The sequence below is a fragment of the Colletes latitarsis genome, chromosome 11, assembly GCF_051014445.1.
Source record: "Colletes latitarsis isolate SP2378_abdomen chromosome 11, iyColLati1, whole genome shotgun sequence".
Lineage (NCBI taxonomy): Eukaryota > Metazoa > Arthropoda > Insecta > Hymenoptera > Colletidae > Colletes > Colletes latitarsis.
The window spans coordinates 26,102,652-26,121,275 of NC_135144.1; the positions used below are offsets into that span (position 1 = coordinate 26,102,652).

At 41.6% G+C, this 18,624-nt stretch overlaps 1 protein-coding gene across 4 annotated transcripts in view; it reads right to left on the reverse strand.

The window, feature by feature from the left end:
* The window catches only part of Atg17 (autophagy-related 17), a 63,539-nt gene extending 49,167 nt beyond the window's left edge, over positions 1 to 14,372 (reverse strand). For 2 of the 4 annotated variants that reach the window (XM_076778282.1, XM_076778281.1), the window contains exon 1: positions 12,603 to 14,372. In XM_076778282.1, coding sequence (XP_076634397.1) covers positions 12,603 to 12,670 — 68 coding nt within the window. In that variant the 5' untranslated portion in view covers positions 12,671 to 14,372. The remainder of the gene's footprint in view (positions 1 to 12,602) is intronic. The other 2 variants (XM_076778284.1, XM_076778283.1) reach the window with 1 other exon arrangement.
* Positions 14,373 to 18,624: the final 4,252 nt, after the last annotated feature.

Consider the following 18,624-nt stretch of genomic DNA (forward strand, 5'->3'; position numbering starts at 1 on the left):
ATAAATTGTGCAACAAACCCGGCCAGTTGTACAGCTTCAGCGTCGTCGATGCCGCGATTAAGGTCAAGATTATCTCTACCTGTATCAGACATCCCCGGTATTCTTGGGCGAGCCAAGAAAAGTTGTAGTAATTGGGGAAACTTGGAAGACTTCTGCGTGGCCGGATCGGAGAGAATCTAGCGCGGGATCCGCTCTTTCAGAGAACGCTGGAAACGTTGTTTAGGAAAAGCGGGCGCGGTAGGCGACATCGTTTCTGCGCGACGACCTGGTTTTCGTTAAGGCGCTCGCAGCGCTAAGATAATTGCCGGATGATGCGTTTCCGTAATTCGCGCGGAAAGGAATACGTCAGGGGCGAAAAAACGACGAAAAACGAGCGACGTCGGTCAGAGTGGATCGCGAGCCTACTTTCGATCTCAAAAATTACTCTCTATTCCTCTCTATTTACTTCCAAGCGACTCGACTGCGACGACGCGAACCGTGACAAACGATCGCGATAGAACCGCCATACAGTCCGCGACAAAAACGAGACACGCCCCCGTAATTTTGCTACAAATTACACGCCGCGATAGAGTAATCCAGTTGTCAGCAACGACCGAGACACATTTTTCACCGAGAAGCTAAAAAAGAAATTGATTTTCAGGATCGGGCGTTGAAGAAAATAAGTCTAGATAGGCTTTTGTATTTTAAGTGTGAAAGTTCTGTGACAAATCGCGGGTATGTTTTCGATTGTCAATTCGAAGGGTTTGACGGTCAAGTGCGTTAATCGCGAAATCTGTGTCAATGCTCGTCGAGAACAGATGTTCATAACTTAGCAAGATTTACGACGGAGCTAATCAAGCAAGTCATGGGAGAAATTGTGGGGTGGCAATTTAGTTGCAAAAACTAGTACCACATCGGTAGAATTAACGGAAAATCGCACGATGGAAATCAGTGCTTCCGAGTCAGCATTGAACGCCATAAATAATTTTCTTTTCCTTATGATTGACTCGCTAACGGCTTCTTCCCTGTTAATAACTTCAAGCAACAAAACAGCTTCGTGTAACGCGTGAACGAAAGTGTACGCTTTTACGAAAGTGTGCTATTGCACAATGTTACGACTCGCTTCCAACGTTATTATTACGATCACAAAATTTATAGAAATAAAGATGCGAAGAAACACCCAAATTTAAGGTAAACACAAAGTTTCCTCTGCTTTTTCGATCTTGAGTACAAAATCATCTTCAGACGAATGCATACGTTTGAATGCATTAAAATTTTAATCGATCGACCTATATTGAGTCATGGTTAAAAGCAACTTCGGATAGCTGCAAACATTCGACAATCCCCATTCGTTGTCGAACGTGTGCAAACGTTTGAACATGAATTTAGACTTTTCATTGATTTTCCTTGGTCCTCAGGTTGTATATAATTTAATCCCAAAGTCGAAGGCTTAATAAAATAAGTATTCTTGTATAGAGTACTCGTATAGTTGCATGTATCGAGGTTTTACTGTAATTTCGAGCGCGTGATACGAGAAGCTGAGCATAATTTGACTAGACAAAAGAGAATAACGTTGCAAGCTGAAACGTGGTAATTAGAGTATTACCTGAGAAGTTATCACCGTCGCTTCTACCTCTACCCGTGCCATGATAATTTCCATCTCGCTAACGGGAGATACCCGGCGATCAAATTTCGCTTGCCTGGGCTGAAAAGTTGTCACAGCTCGGTCCAGAGACTCTGACCAATGGGACGATATCTTACTCCGCGTAGATATCCATCGAGACGGCCAACAAAATATTCGCAACAAGCTCGCGAAGCGTGAAGCGTAACAAAGAGGGAACGAAATTTATGAACACGCCAGTGTGCATAATACGCAGCGAAGCCATAAATAAAGTACCGTGGGTTCCCGGCTAAATAATTCTATTAATACAAAATTCGATAAAATTATCAAATCTCTATTTTAGTTTCGATCAAGTTAAACACAACTATAAATGCGTTCTTAAATGCAATTTGGTGTATCAACTTTGCATATTTAATTTCGAATTTAAAGTTTCACGCAGTAAAGGTGTGCATAATTTATTATCTAAAATTCACCCCCATTCCAGAAGCAAAGATGAGTGTATTTTCATTTAATAAACGACGCGATTAATTTAATCGTTGACATTCAGTGGGAAACTTACTAACAATATACACAGTTGCTTGCACAAATAGAACTGTCGTGCGTCGCGGTGTCCAACTTTAATGGCGTTTCGAGAGAAACTACTTTTCCCTGGCCTCCATAAAAGCTTAGGGCGCCAATGTAGCAATCTTCGCGAAGTTTTATCTTAATGGCCGCTGTTGCAACCGAATGTTTCTTTTCTCTGGCGTCATTTCGATAATATTAAATATTTCTCTTTTGTCTCTTTAAACGTGCAGACACTACTTTTCGTAAAACGCGTATCGTAAGAATTTTTCGAAGATGTTTCACTGACAAAGTTTCGTTTTCTCGAGATACGTATAGGTAAGGGAAGTATCGACTATCAGAAATTCGCAAACAAATAACAGTTTCTAATGTACCAGAGTAGAAGACCCCGTAATACGCGATGCGTCTCACGTCGTCCTCGACTCGGACAAAGAGCTCTCCTTATCCGTTATTTAACCTTGCCGAGGGTGTTGATGACTACTCGCGCGCACCGTTCCAATTCCTTTTACGCGCAATTTATGGTCACCGTGTTCCGAGCGAGACGAGAATTAAGAACGTTTCAAGAGGTCGCCAATAAAATTCATGCCGACCACGGTGACCTGTATGCGCTATGAACATACTATTCTTTCTCGAACGAGTGAAAATAAAACTCCAGCAATTACGAGTTTCACGAGCCAGCGACAAATGGCGACGCGAGGACGATTATTAAATATAAGTCTTTATAGAGGGTTCTTAAACCGCTCTAATTCGATTTTTCCCAAGCTCAGAACCTCAAATCAATTTAGAATAATTAATTGCTCTGTTCAAAATGATTCAGTTACGTAAATTTAATTTTATCAACAAAATTACAATTTCTATTTCAGTTTCAAGTATCGCATACGCGACAGGGCTGAACTAGTGAGCTTCGCGTTAGACGTGACTACAGTTTGACCGACTTTAACTTTGGTAATTTTTTATTCATTCGTTGGGATCGACGATTACTAACGATTCGATACTGAGTAATGAACCGTCGGTATTCTATTCTTTCTTTTACATTACGCAACAGAGTTCGAACGATGTGTATGCAAGGAGTTCGATTGGAGTTTGCAAAATACGGATAACAGTAAACGTAAACGTAAACGCGACCGTTAGACGCGATGTTCAGAGGCTGAAATCGGCAGGGAGGGGAAAACCCCGAGAACAAATCGCGATTACTCCGCGGCGTATTTACTCTTCCGCGATTTAGCGGTTAGTTTGTAATTATGCGCGGGCGCGAAAATAAAAGCAACGAGGCGAGGGCGCCACGTTGAATCGACACGCATCGTTAATTGCCGGCGACGAACGGGGTCGCTGACCGCCGCGACGCCGGTATCTTAATGCACAAATATTGTCGTGGTATTCGCGAGACGGGCGTCTTTTTCGCGCGTGGGATCGCCGGACCCGTTGGTTCCACTCGTGCGTAATGCGCATTAGGAGGAGCTCGAAGTTGTTTTGCGGAACGTGCATGACATAACACGACGCGAGGCACACTTGACCGTACAGGACGAACTAAAAGAGGCTACCGTAACGTCATTTCCCTATCACGTCCGCCATCTTGGATCCGTTCGTTCGAGGGAACCCCTGGGTATCTGCACGATCTTCAAAATTTTATTCCAATGATTGGTTACTAATAAGACCAACGTATAGTAATTTATTCTTAATTTTTATTCGATTTAAAATTTTCCTTGTTGGTCGTAAAACACGGAAAATTTCTATATTACAATCTTCACCCTTTATTCTCGTCACACTTTGAAATTGCTGGCATTTCAGATTACAAAGTAAGAAATTTATTCTCTATTTCGTAATTATAAGGCTGTAGAGATTGAATATATCATTTATCGTTACTTGTTTAAATACATCATCGGTCTGATTAAAGTAGTTTTGCAATGGTGAAGAGCGAACTATAAAAATGTTACTTTTTTGTTTTTTGATAACTCATTACGTAGTAATCTATAAAACTGTCGCGTGTCGAAGATAATGACGAGACTTCGAACCATCAATTCCAGGAAGTACATAGCAAGAATAACTTTATGACACTTTCAGAATGAAAAATCGCGATAGCGTGACAGAAATTACTGTAATCTTTTACGATACTGGCGGTCATATCGATTTCAACGACTTTGAACCATCGATCGAACTTTCATTATGCAAACTAATAGCTGAACCTTCGGTTTAGAAAATTTTCAAACAATGACGATCAGATAATAAGAAAGGATAACTTAAATGAAAGATCTATTATATTATCTTCGTAATTAAAAGTATGTCGCTCTAGAACGCCAAATCTTTCCTCTTCAACGTACCATGAAGTAAGTGGAATCAGTAAGGTCGTTAATATTGTAAATAATTACCTAAAACAGGATTCGAAATTCTCAGATGAGACGTAACAGTTAAAAAGTAGATAATAATTACTGGTTGAACCTCGAGAGAAACTCGACAACCTTGATACAGGGTACAGATGGATCAAAAGTAAATGGCCTCTCGAAGCCATCACGGCCATTGTTGGGCCCCAGAACGATCGAATCTCTACGAATTTTATTCGAAACGGAAAAATTACAAAACTTTTGGAAATTTTGAACTTTTTAAAGTTTCAATCGCTCGATGAATCTCTACATAGCGTTATGCTTATTTGAATGTCGTGACTCGACAAATGACATCGCTGTAACCAAAATATTAGTGTCAAACATATATGCATGACGCGATAGTTAACGCGTGAAATAATTTACAGTGAATACTTTTAAATATTTGTACGAATCAATCAACAACAGTTTAACTGCTAAATGAAATTGCAAACGTTTCTCGAACTGTGTAAATACACTTTTGACAAACTTTATTTTGGTCAAATTATGGTACACGGTAGAATTGCAGCATAAAAGTGCAAACTTATAAACTGTGCCAACAGTGGTTACATTTTAAATTTTACCAAATATTAGACGACATTCGCGTGGGAAACCGAGTTAAAAATTGAAAGTAAAAGATGTTTCAGTTAACTAACTACCATGGGCTCTTATATAGTTACAAATATGAACAACGGTGTACTGTTAAGGTAGGCATTGGAATCAACCTCGACAGAGACACAATTCACCTTAATTGAGCTAATTGTGTACAGTTAGTCTTGGATAATATTAAGTTGTTGCGTAAGCTTCGTCCGTTGATTTCTTGTTAGATACAAAGTAATGAATGCAGAATGAAAATCTCACCGTTTCTACGAAGATACTGCTGTAAATGTTTGCAGAGTATAAAGAAAGCAGTGGAGAACCTCGTGCAGTGGGAACAACAGAAACAGCACATAAATAGAAAATATTTTATTTTAGGATTTCCCACGATATTACTATAATTAATTCTAATATAATAGAATATTTACGACAATCTAACAAAATGTTTAAGCAAGAATCTCAAAGCAGAGCGAACATGAGGTCCAATTATAGGTACACGCCAATTTGCAATAACAGCAGCTACAAAAATAGACTGTGTCTCGTTTAATTACTATAGACGTTCGAATCAACTTTGACATTAATATTGTTCGCCGGTAATTAATTTTAAACGAAACGTAGAATTCAAAGTGAATCGAAAGACGAGAGGGGGGAGCTATTGAATTGCTTTCAATGCAGCAATTAGAAAATAGAAAAGTGTCCAATCAACATTGATTCTCGGATAAACCTTAACAGAGACGCAAACAAGTTGCATTGCACGCAAGAAATAATTACGTGCAATCATCGATATTTAAATGAAACGTTCGATGGAGCGGTATTTGGATTTTTCGACGTTGAATTTAAATGCACAACGGAGCAAGATGGAGCAAGGAGGTTCGGGTCGAGTGGAGTCTCGTTGAGATTTAAAGTCCTGTGTACTTTCTTTTCATCGGGATCCATAAAATGGTTGGTTTACTCGTTTGAACGTACGTCGAGCGTAACACACTTTGGCTCGAATAATGACTGGAATGAACGAACACACCGATTCTGTACTGCTGCAAAATCGTTTTCTTCATTGGCGATAGTTGCACGCCTACCGGTTTTATTTTCCTAATTCACGTTAACCTCATTCCGCCCCGACTTTTCCTCGCTCCGTACCGTTAACACCGCTCCCGTTTACGGAAAATACGTTATGTTATATCAGGTCGGAACGAAAGTTCTGCTTGTTTCTTTCTTAACGTCAACAGAAACCAGTTTTCGTAAATGAAAAGCAGGTAACCGACGACGTAATTTCGCTGCTTACACACGATCGTTCTACGACTTTTCACTAATTATTCGAGCCCCGCTCCTCTCTCTATTTTTCTTTTTTAAGCCCACGGATGCTTCAGCGCTACTCTAAAACCGAAAGCAGCGAGGTTCCGCGAGAACGTTAAAACGAGGATAAAAATCGGAAAATCTCGTATTCCGTTTTCTGAATCACTCGTCGGTCGAGACTCCAATTAACGTATCCATTAGAAATACGAACAGAGTGCGGCGGTCGAGGTGGAAGGAGTTTTGATAGACGTTAATTGCACTGTGCTAACTTTATTACTAATAACGTAACACTGTATTTACTAAGTTATCGCCTGGTATACCTTGCGTTGCGAGGCCTGGCGTTATGAACGTGTTTTTTTTTACGTCGGCCTCGTGACGGGTATTTAAATGCTCTTTCCGCTCGCGAATGTTCTCTGCCTTCGCGTCTTCGGAAACAAAACAAACACTCGCGAACAACCGAGGCGAGACGAAACTAGTCATGCGCTGTAAATTGTAAATTCGTTAAAGGAAGATGTAATACAATAGAAATAAAATTCAATATTTGATTAGCGAACGATACCCGATCAATTATGAGAAGACGTAATATTACGTCGGTAGCGCCAAATGCATCAACCAGTGATTTCGGATGTAAAAATTATTTACTCGCACTACCACGTCATCGACCTCTAGCTTTAAACGTAAAACGACGTAATATTACGCCAGAGGTCCACGACTTCAGCCACGAAAAAACGTTATACTACGTCGTCGAAGGTAAATGCATCGACTATCAACTTTGACAATACGTCGACCGTGGATCCGTTGAGTAAGAATTTTGAATTATAAATCATGGAGCAGTTAACCGAAAAGACGTAATGCTACGTCAGAAACCACGAATTCAGTAACATGACATTTTCAAACTGCTGCAAATCTGTGGTTTCAAGTTGATAAATGAATAGAAGCGATATTATCTGATATATTACAACTAATGCTTCGACCGAATTTTACTCATTTCCTCCTTTATGAAATCACTATCATCACTGATAATGGTGACCTTCCTCCGGAAATTCGTGCCCTTCCAACCTACTTTGCTCTTAATCCGTAGACCGTGAATTTTCTCGACCATAAACGCCTATATCCGAGAAGTGAAAAGTGAATAAAAACGATTTGATGCATCTCGACGCACGGCGAATACAACTCTAGCATAATTTATACCGATACAAGACAAGAAGTTAAGATGTGCCATCAGTTCGTACAACTCTTACCAAATATCTATTCCTTTCGTTCTGTTTAACATGTTCACTTCGCGTATTAGAGACGTAATAATAATAATTGTAAGAACATTGCTGGGTCAGGAATGGCGCAAAAGAACGCGGCGTAATCGAATGCATTCTTATCGAAAAAGGCGAGGTTTGAACCGCTTTACAGCCTCACCCAACTACTCAACGTTTATCGATAATCCTTTGCGTCTCCGAGTAAATATTTACGCGACTGTGAACCCGTAATAAAATGTAGGAACGATGAAACGCGTTCGCTGTAACCTAGCAAACGAGCAATCGAAGCAACGCTTGCTAACCCCTTACGCTCGAATAAGATATCTGAAAAGCTTTCACGGCCCCTGTTCTTAACGCTGATACTGTTTGAGGCTTCTAATACGTATCAGTGCGTCATCAGGGGATGAAGCTAATTGGAACGCTGGCGAAATGTCGGAACAGACGTCGAAAAGGATATTCGAGCACACAAGACTGTACCGTTACGTTTGTATTATGTATTCCCAGGTTACCCGACTATTTCCACAAAGCAATGGCCTAACAGAAGTATACGTACGAACGTTAAGAGAGTAAAATCATCGGTAATTTCAGAAGTGGTAGAAAAGGCGAAGTAGGCTACGGTAATCTGCAGCATGGGAGACAAAAGGTTCCTTGCATAGATCTATAATAGATAGAATACGACCTGTAATAGATCTCCGGCTTTTATGGACGCTCAGATTATATGTTACCAACGTTGCTCGGTTCTTCGACAAACAAAACATTGTCTGGAGTATATTAGAAAACTTTGCCAATACGAACTACATATCTGTATCGGATACACCCTCCAGAAATTTCGTCGAAAAATGCTCCCCTGTTTCGTTGTACAGACTAGTCTTTTCTCGACTTCGTCAACCGTTATTGCAACGGACTCTGCCATCGATCTATTTGTCCTGGTCACGTATTTCAACGCAAAATGTATTTGCACAATGGGGGACTCAGAACTGTTGCCAGTTATACACAAAATATAGGCGAATCGAACCAAACGTTGGCTCTATTAAATAATAATGAAGAACCAATCTCCAAAAAAAATAAACTATACTATACAGTGGAAGACTCAACTAGAATTCGAATGCAAAGCAAAACTGCGATCGATTCGGGGTGCGAACAACAACGGACAAAAATTCTAGACAGAGTTTCGTAAGCGTCAACGTCGCGGAAAAGTGGACCGGAGCGATCGGTTTCGAGCCGCGTAGAGTTTTCAGCGACTCAGCGTTTGCATCATGTATTAAGGACTTGGCCGAGTTTGCCCGCGGGGTCAGACTCGTGTGTGACACAAGCCAATGGCCGCCCACGTTCGACGCGCCGATTTCATTACTATTTTCGTTGTCACCTGCTCCGCAGTATACCTTTGTCGTTTCAACCAGGCCTGGGCTTGGCTACTCTGCCACCCCGAGCAATGCTCCTTGTGGTTTGACACCATCTTCACTTTATTACACAGCGTGGATAAATGTCTAACGCGTTGTAACGATAGAACAGATTTTATTTCAATTGTTTTAGATTTCAGATATTCTTTAAAACGAGGTTTCGTATTTTTGTGAGGTGAAGTTCACACGCTCTCCAGTGCTGAAAATTCGGTGAAAGGGGGCTCAAATATCACGAACCCCTATATGCTTGGGCCCTTCTGCCCCTCCCTTGTCACGAGCCTGCAGCAACGGAAAGAAAAGCCACAACAAGAAGCATGGCGTTTGCCCACGTTCGTCCGCGATAGATAAATATGTAGATGGTTTTGCAATTTGTTCACCTTCGGGGGATCCTTGGCACTTCCACGCCGTGTCGTTGTTCGCGATATGTGCGAGTTGCTAAATGACAAACGGCGACCAATCACACGGACGATCATCGACGGTCGGTCAAGAGAATAATTGCACCGTCTATCTCAAGAGGGAAAAATCGCGTTGGGACTAAAACCGAACGAGGCAAATGACTACGTAATTTTATACATAAATTAACGAACAGGTCGGGACGCCACTTTAACGCTCGTTTAATCAATGATTACATAAACGAAACAATAAAAATATTAATTGCAACATTTATGGTGTACGGTAAAATTGAATATATTAAATGAAAATAAACTCAATTCTGAAATAATAATAATTCAGTATCCAATGGGTTGCACTACCCACGTCAATTCGTGGTTTCGATTGCTTTGTAATTGCACCGTGTACGTTGTACGCGCGTCTCTACTATTCTTCAAGAGTCTGTGACAGGAGAAGGTCAGACGAGCTTGTTGATACAGTTTCTTGGCATTCGTTCTAACACGCATTTACACGTCAAAATTCTCAAGTATAGCATTAGCTATAACGTGGACAATCAAAGAATAAAAGGTTCGTGGACCTATTTTGTTTACAAGTACTTTCCGTTCAGTTTTGAGACGCAGATTACGATTGTTTCATCCGTCTATAATTATCTCACTCGCTCTCGGTGTCCTCTACTCCCGTTCCCAATCGCTCGAAAGCGTGGCAATTTTTATCTCGAGCTAAGACCTTAAATACTATAGTAAAAAAATTAGAGGAAAATGGATTTCGTTAAACGTCATCAATGTCTGGACAAACGAATGTATTTACCGTTCTTACGCGAGAAGAAATGAATTTCCATGTAGAGAACCGAGCGACCAAGTCTGATAATCATCGGTGGAGTTTAACGAGGGAATCTAATCTGGGAATAATATCGAACGCGCCTATACGATATCATAAATAATACCAACGGCCACGGGGAACAGAGAGAGAAAAAAACTAGGAAACGCGTGAGCGATGCCAACTCGTACAAAAGGCAAGATAGAAAGATTTTCTTCCGTGAAGATCGCGGGCTAAGCCAGATACGAGAAAAATTCTTATCTAGATATATGTATAGTATGTTAAATAACTATATAAATTTATGCGCCAATTTAAAAGTCGTGGCTGAGTTCCTATACGTTGGTTTAGGTAAATATTCGTTGATCACAGTTTAGTAGAAAATTAGTTTGCACAAATTTTGATTGCACGCTTATTTATTGCAATTATATGCACTGAACGCACCACCGTGCCGCAAAGGGATAACAGAACAGCTGATTAAATCTGTGTGTAACGCGGCGTGCGTATGCTTGCCCTACATTCGACGAAACACGAAAAGGAAGCTCTTTGAAAATTTACGAGCTCGAATACGACGTTACGTCGTTTCTGTTCGAGCGAACAAACGATGGGTAAAAGCTGTCGCTATTCTTCGATGAGAAATGAATATTCAAAAGCATCGCGGCCAGGCAATTATTCGATATTCTGCGTTTGCTTCGTGTGGTTAAAGGAAATGAATGAAAGAGGTCTAACGTATGTTGCAGGATGTGGAAGAGGAATGGACTTGAAAATAGTGGAGCAGTTATCACGATGTACCGCGCGAAGGAAACAGAGCTAACGGAAAATAATGTACAGGGATTTGCAAATATAATGGAAAAAAGGGTGAATTTTTCTTGCAAATGCTTTGATCGAATAAAAAGATAACCAGTAAGGCCAGCGTACAACGATTTATTCCTAACGTTTAACCTTTCTTCCTAACACTTAAGTATAAGAATTTTCGCCTCCATTAGCTTTTCCTGCCAACTTTTGTTTACGAGGAAGTTTTTAATATACATGGGGTACCTATTCACTTCATAACTCTCAACAGGTTCCTATTTTGTTTGTGCAAATAGTTACTGGATAAGGTTGTTCGATAAAATACAACTCGGTTTTTAGGTTGTTTACTTCGTTAATCAGGGAACTGTAAAAAAACAGAGGGCGCAGGAACGTAGATTGACGGTAGCTTGAATTTAATTCCGAACTTTTTTTAACGCTTCGATAACTTTTTCCGGTAAGCAAAAATGTCCCTCCATAATTTTGCTAAAAACATTTTTAATTACGAATTACCGGCTCTCTGCTTTATACGCAACTGTGGGATATCGATGAATAAATATTCATCGACATTTACGATAATAAATATATAAATAATCCGGCTACTGCTAGTACCACATATTTTGAAACATACTGTACACAATAAGCCACAACAAGTTGCTCTCCCGAGAACTAGTAAGAATTGAGACAATAAATCGAAACCAGGTTAGGTCATAGAAAGAGCATTTGGAAATCCACAATTTATTCGTATGCCTCTGACAGAAATACGGAATTGAAACATCAAGAAAGAAAAATAAAGTGTTACGTATTTTCAACTGATTTACATGTATACATATTCTGCGATTTACTTTTGCTTACTCTGAAGCGTAAAAAATAATAAGTAAATTCGAGTAATCGTATTTTCCAATTTCTATAGTAGCTCGAATAAATATGAAACTAAAACAAAAAAAGGATTTCATCCCTGTCCCTACCGGCGCTTGAAAAAACAATCTGCAACAATTCGTCTACCTTATTCCGGAATATTTCAAAGCACGGGTTCGCTCATCGCGCTGTACATATTGATAACATAAATATTTACAAATCAATCGCTGAATCAAGAGTAAATAGTAAACAGAGAGAAAATCATAAATGTAAATAATGAAACTGGAGAGACCGACGCTCGACTATGCCACGCTCTGAAAATTCACGCAAAGACCAAACAAACATAAAATTAAATTCTTCATTAGTCTGAATAACCATGCTTTTATTGCAGTTCTCGACCACGGTAGTTTGCTCCTTTCAGTAATTAATACAAACATAACTTAAGATAATATGAAAAAATATATTTTGCTTATGCGTTGAATTATATATATTAAAAGCTTTCTTTTGCGTCTCCTCTGTATACTGAGACGCCCAATTAGGGTGTCGCGCCTTCTCCACTTTGAGAAACATGGCGTGCAATATAGTTCTATTAATTATTTGTTAAAATTCTAGAGTAAAGGCTGGAATATATGAGAAAATGCGAAAAACGGGAAATCTGTTCCCTGAAATAAATTTTAAACGAACATAAATAAAAACTTACGTCTGCAGAGCCAACTTGATGTCGAAGGTGATGGTGGTGCCCGTGTCCACGTGGAAAATGTACAGCATTTTCGAGCCGGTCAAGCTCCTTCCAGTCCGACAACAAGGATGAAACGGCCAGCCCGCCTAAAGGACTCCACTGGCATTCGGCGATGCTTATCCTGCTCTTCACGTCCGAAGAAGACCTCTGTCACCTCAGGTCGACTCCTGCAGTCAGCTCGATCGGGGCCGTACCCCACGTTTCCCACCGCTCGCGAGTACGGCCCCCTCGGGTTTATGCCACATCGATCACGGCCACGAATCCGTTCGTCGTTGTCGATTCACCGGGACTCTCGCCGGGTTCGAGACCTTCTGTACGACCGTGCTCGTGTAGCCCTTCTTCAGAAAGTATCGCACGGATCGGGTGATCGCGCGCGAACCAAAAGAAAACAAGCGAAACGCGGACAGAAAAGATCTCTCGAGAAACGACGCGCGTTTGTATATCCGTGTACACCGTGTACACGTATAACGCAACGATGAATTTTAATTCCGGCTGTACACGAACGTAACGGAGATTCGTTGAGATTGAAGTGAAAAAAATAAAAGAGGAAGTAGGTATATATCACGAGATCATCGGTAACTAAGAGAAAAGTTCCACAGCCTTCGATAGGGAAGCTGTTGTACAGTCTTTTTAAAGAGCTCGAGTCGGCCGGGTTGATAAACTATAGGTCGAGCGAGGTACGATCTGCGCGATCGTTATTTACAGGACGGCACTGAAGAATTTTTGGTCCGGCCGGAAGTCGGTGACGAGAACGAATGGGGAACGTAGATTCCCTTGGAAACGAAAACATTCACTGACACGCTCCGAAGATGTCTCTGTACGTTTAACAAACTCCGACTATGGCTCGTATATCACGGAGTAACAATTCTTGACAACGTCGTTGGTCCGTCTGTCATCGAGGAAGGTTCACGGTATAGGTTGCACTGTTGCTCCCGAAAGCATCGATCGATTGCGTCCGCGGTTTTCCGTGATGTAACGGAGTCTCGCTTGCCACGGCTCGGTGATCCCTTTAAACACAGTTTACGAGACAGCACCGACGAACAACGTCGTGTACGCGACCGTACGCGGAACACGATTAAACTGTTTCGAAACGAATCACCGTTGCAGCGATGGAGAACTCGTCGACGCGATAAACGAGTTAGTCCCGGATCAGCTGCTCGTCAAAACAAAGCACTCGCGCGTACACGAAAGGCCAGCGATCCTTTCTCCGAGCTGATTGGTACGTTGCTTGGACTCGAGACGAAGCACAACACGGCCGTCGATGTATTCCGTGCACAAAATGGTACGACGCGAGATCATCCAGAACGCCAGGATCTTCGTTTTATATCGCGACGAGTCGTATGTACGCCGAGAGTGACGTACCGACCACAACAAACAACGCTGCGCCACACGTACGGAAACCTATGCGCAAAGAACGTTGCACGAAACAAAGAAACTCCACTTTCGCCGCGGGTTTTCTCGTCTGCTTCTTTATTTCCCGTGTCCCGGGCTTCGATACTGTTACTGACACTTGTGTGCTTCGCGTCGCTGCCGAATTTTCACCGCGAGTGCGCCAAACGCTTGCCCGTGAACGTCCACTGTTTCGAAGCTCTTGCACCGTGCCAGAGAGAAGGTAGGGGGGCAACTAGCTTGGCGCAATCCCGTTCGACATTTTGCTCTGACGCATCGCGTCGCCAGCTGTTTACTGCCGAGTACAGGTCCGGTCGGGCACGGAGAACAGAACTGCTTGCCGAGCACTCTGCTCGCGCAGATATTCCACTCGCAACTCAGCTGTTCGCCGTCGAGCGTCGCGCCATCTGCGCAGTTCAAAGATGGCGGATGGGACGCGTGCGGTCGTTTGAACAAAGAATCATATCCATTCTAATATCTTCGAATTCAATCTTGCGTTCGACGTTTCGCACGTTCTCTATCGTCATCTTTGATCGTGTTTAGTAGTTTCCCGTAAGTTTTCATAGAAATTTAGATTATTTGGTGCATGATTACAAGAAACTTGGAACCTGCTGTGCGTTGGATGTTCATGCCGTTGGAACCGACTGCTTTCTTGTGTGCTAGAGTACGAATGGAAAAGGAATGACTGTTATTCGTTCGTGTATGCTGTAATCTACATCCTTTGGTTGTTCGTGAGACTGTTATGTGAGCAACAATTTCATTTCTTGCATATTTCAAACAAAATATTTGAACATTTTGGTTATGAGAATAATGAACTTTGTGAATGAACTATTTTTTTAACAAACAGGTTACATAATTTTTCATCTAGACACGAAATCTCAGATAACGAATAAAGAATAATATTTTGATACGTTATTTGTTTGACAAATAAACATTATTTCACGTGGTATGAATGTTAGATTGAATGAATCATTATACAAAGTTCCTATTTGTCATCTATTATTCGTGTGTGAGTCTGCTTATGATAAAAGTAACATCTATGGTTAACATCGACGATTTCTTCCCTTAAAAAATTTACCCATGCATACGATGCAATAGTACGACCGTGTAAATCGTACTTACAAAAGATCCTGTAGAGGCAATGGTGCTGCCATCGACCGAGGGTGTCGGTGCGCATGCGCGGAGCTATAAACGACCCAGCGCCATTATATCGCTTCCGTGTGGAGGCTCTTTACGCTAAGTCGACTGTGAAAGGGGAGAAGGATGCAAATTTCGAGCCGTGTAACGTGGGGCCGTAGCTACACGCGCTGTGTTTGTTTATATCCCGTAACGCTATCGCGGGCGGAGAGTTGTTAGAAGTCGACGGCGAAGCTACGCTGCTCCGATCGCGCGAGCGCATAAACGCTTCATGAATACGAGCCTTCATTCCGGGCAAATAGTAAACTAGCTCGAATGTACATAATGTTGCTCCCGAAAATAACCATTGCATAGTTCGATAATAGATCCACGTGTACGTCTAATGCGCTGTTTATTCAGCAAATTAATATCCGTTTCTCTCTAGAAAATAGCATCATCGCGTATGACCCAACGTGTCGCTTTACGTCGTAGTAAATATTCTACGGATATCCAGTCGCGGTGTTCATCATCGAACGATACCTTCGTGAGAAAATAGCATAACAATATATGTACTATATGTACCTCGATGCGTACCGTTCACCTTTCGTTCGAGACCTCGAGAGCCGTAACAAGTAACGTTCCCATTTATTGCAATCATTGTTCGTCGCGCGTGATACGAAATCAATATACGACGAAATCGCGACGCACAGACACAATCGAGAGTGTGTCTCGCGCGCGATTCGATGAATTTTAATTCCGTCGCGATTTACTCGTCGCGTGGTGTCAATGTATTGCCAGGAACTTACTACGTCGTGACTTCGACATTAACTCGCCCCGGGACCGACGCAGTAGAGACATTCCTGACTCGCGCATATATGTATGTGTGTTCTACGCGATAGTAAATAGGTGTGTCGACACGTGACACACGATAAAGTACAATACTGTTTGGTATCACGAATTAAAGGACTTGTGACATAGAGTAGGAAGTCGAGGGGCACGAGACGTCGTTGTGTGCAGCGTGATAAATGAGTTTTAATCTGTTTGCTGCTGCGCTATTGCAGCGCGCTCTCGCGCACGTGCTACTTGTAGCGTATGATTTTGCGCAAGGGTGGACATTTCTTTCCGCGCACGGCTATTGTTATTGGCAAATACAATCGTTCGTATTTCGATACCGAGTGATAATGGATTTCTCCGATTAGTCACATATTAAGTATTTCCTTGCAAATCGTACCTATAAATGCAACATCGTAAAATGCGTTGCACATAGTGGAAATGCGTCATCGGTTTATTGCGACAATTTATTAGGTCATTGAACCAGTCATCCTGTATTTCGTCGCGCGGACTATCGATAAGTTAATCCCGAGACGGGATTGAATTTCTTTTTTTATCGTTGGTCGTGGAGATTTTCAGACCATAAATGGTAGCATGTGATTTTATAAAATTCCGTTTTGAGATTATAGAGTAAAACGTTGGCTCGGTTGTTCCAACACTTTTCCTAACTGGTCTAATTCAATCTCGGTGCTCGGCAATCAGGATATAGAATTATAACAGAGGAAAAGTATCGTTATTGGTTTAAATTTGATCTATCCCACAATATTTGCATTTTTACCGTTCGTGTTTGTTTGTATTCCGACGAACGAGATTAGGAAGTACCGAAATTCAAGTAGGTAGATGAAGAGATTGGTTCCCCAGGGCCGTACCGTTTTAACCAATTCACTTTACCGGTAGTCCTGCCTGGTCGGGTATCGTTAACGATCGTTTCCCCCTCGTGAAAACGGCGAACCTTGAAGCGAAGCCTCGCGGTAAGCGGCCCGCCGATGCCTGATTTCTCGATTGCGAAATGTTGCGCGAGCATAATGTAATCTATTCGATAGGGTAGGTCGGAAAGCCGAAGTGAAACGTAAAACAAGGCACCGGGGGCCGGTTTATTTAACTCCATCGTAACGTGCGTGGCGGCGATCAATTATCCTCGAACGGTATAGAAAAATGTAGTGCCGCGCTTGGAGAGCGGGTTTTTGTTCCCCCGATTAGCATATGCATATCGGATAAAATGTAACGAGACGCCCGGTAATTGCGCGCGTTAAGGAAAACCGGCAGCTACGATCGAATCGGAATCGCGATAACGCAACAAAGAAGGTGAAACGCGAACTTTGCTCGGCCGGTCATAGACTGCGAATTTTCTGGGGAAACGCTGTAGAAAACGTTCCTTGCAATGAATATTTTAAAGACTTTTGTATCTCGATCGAACGCGATCAATGGAAACTTTTTTGCTTTAATTCTTGCGGAGTGAGAGAACCTTTGTCGGTGATACTGTTATAGCTAGAATGACCAACAGTTTCAGTTAAGGTCAACGACCTTGTGTTCGGATATCTTGCTTTACTCTATATTAGAGGATTTTTCTTCAAAATGGTCCTATAGCAGATCCTAACGTGGAACTCTGTCGACAGTCGTCCCATTTAACCCTTCATCGTGCTTTCAATCACTTACGAATATTTTTACGCGCTACCAAGTTGACGAGTGGGGCAGATACGTAGACAGTAAGCAGCCGGGTAACCTCAAAAGAGATTGATTCTATTGGCTAAGATAAACAAAAGCTGAGGTTCTCGAGTTAGTCATCGGAATTTCCAGTAGCCTGACACATGTAAATATTAGATTGCGACACGTGGAGCGTTAGTTAAATAATTTCCATTTTAAAATTGGTTATCATCGCAATGGATTACATATTCACGTGCCAGTGAAAAAATCCATTTTCTGTTAACCTATTCGAGAATATCGAACCACACGTATACGTTTAATTTTTAAATTACTTCGGATCCTTGATAAATATTCATAATTATATTTTTCAATGACGCGGCGAAGCAACAACGTCGCAAGATTGATAGATGTCACGGGTCATTGTCGGTTTTAATTTCAACCAACATCGAACTACCTCGTAGGTTAAACTCTGTACAGCTATTTCATCAGAAATTGTAATCGCCTATTGATATCGAGACTTAATGTTCGTCGCAAAACCGACGCGCAAGTAGCGTAAACGCTTCCTCAAACCGTTTTCATCAGCCTCGTGTCGCGCTATTGCGAAGCAAAAAGAAATGAGAAATCGCTGGCAATAGCTATTTTCGGAACGTTCGACTTAGGAAGAAGGGATACGTAGTACAGTTCGCCTAACATAACAGTCCGGACCCGACAATTCGATCGATTTTCTTCTTTTTCACTCTACAAACTAAACACAACGTTCTGCATTCTGGCAGCAGTTTTCGTCAACGAGGTTTAAGTAAAAAGAATAGGACAATTTTGAAATGTGACAAAAGATATGCTAGGGCGCTTGATCTCGAAAGATTATTTTCTCCAAATGTTTCTAAATATATCCACAGATCTGTGATAGAGCCCGTAAAATTTGAAATAATTACTCGAATTGAAAATAGTTCTTGTAGAACTATCGTAGTTTCGTAGCGAGGAAAACAGAGGAGACCGCCGTGAA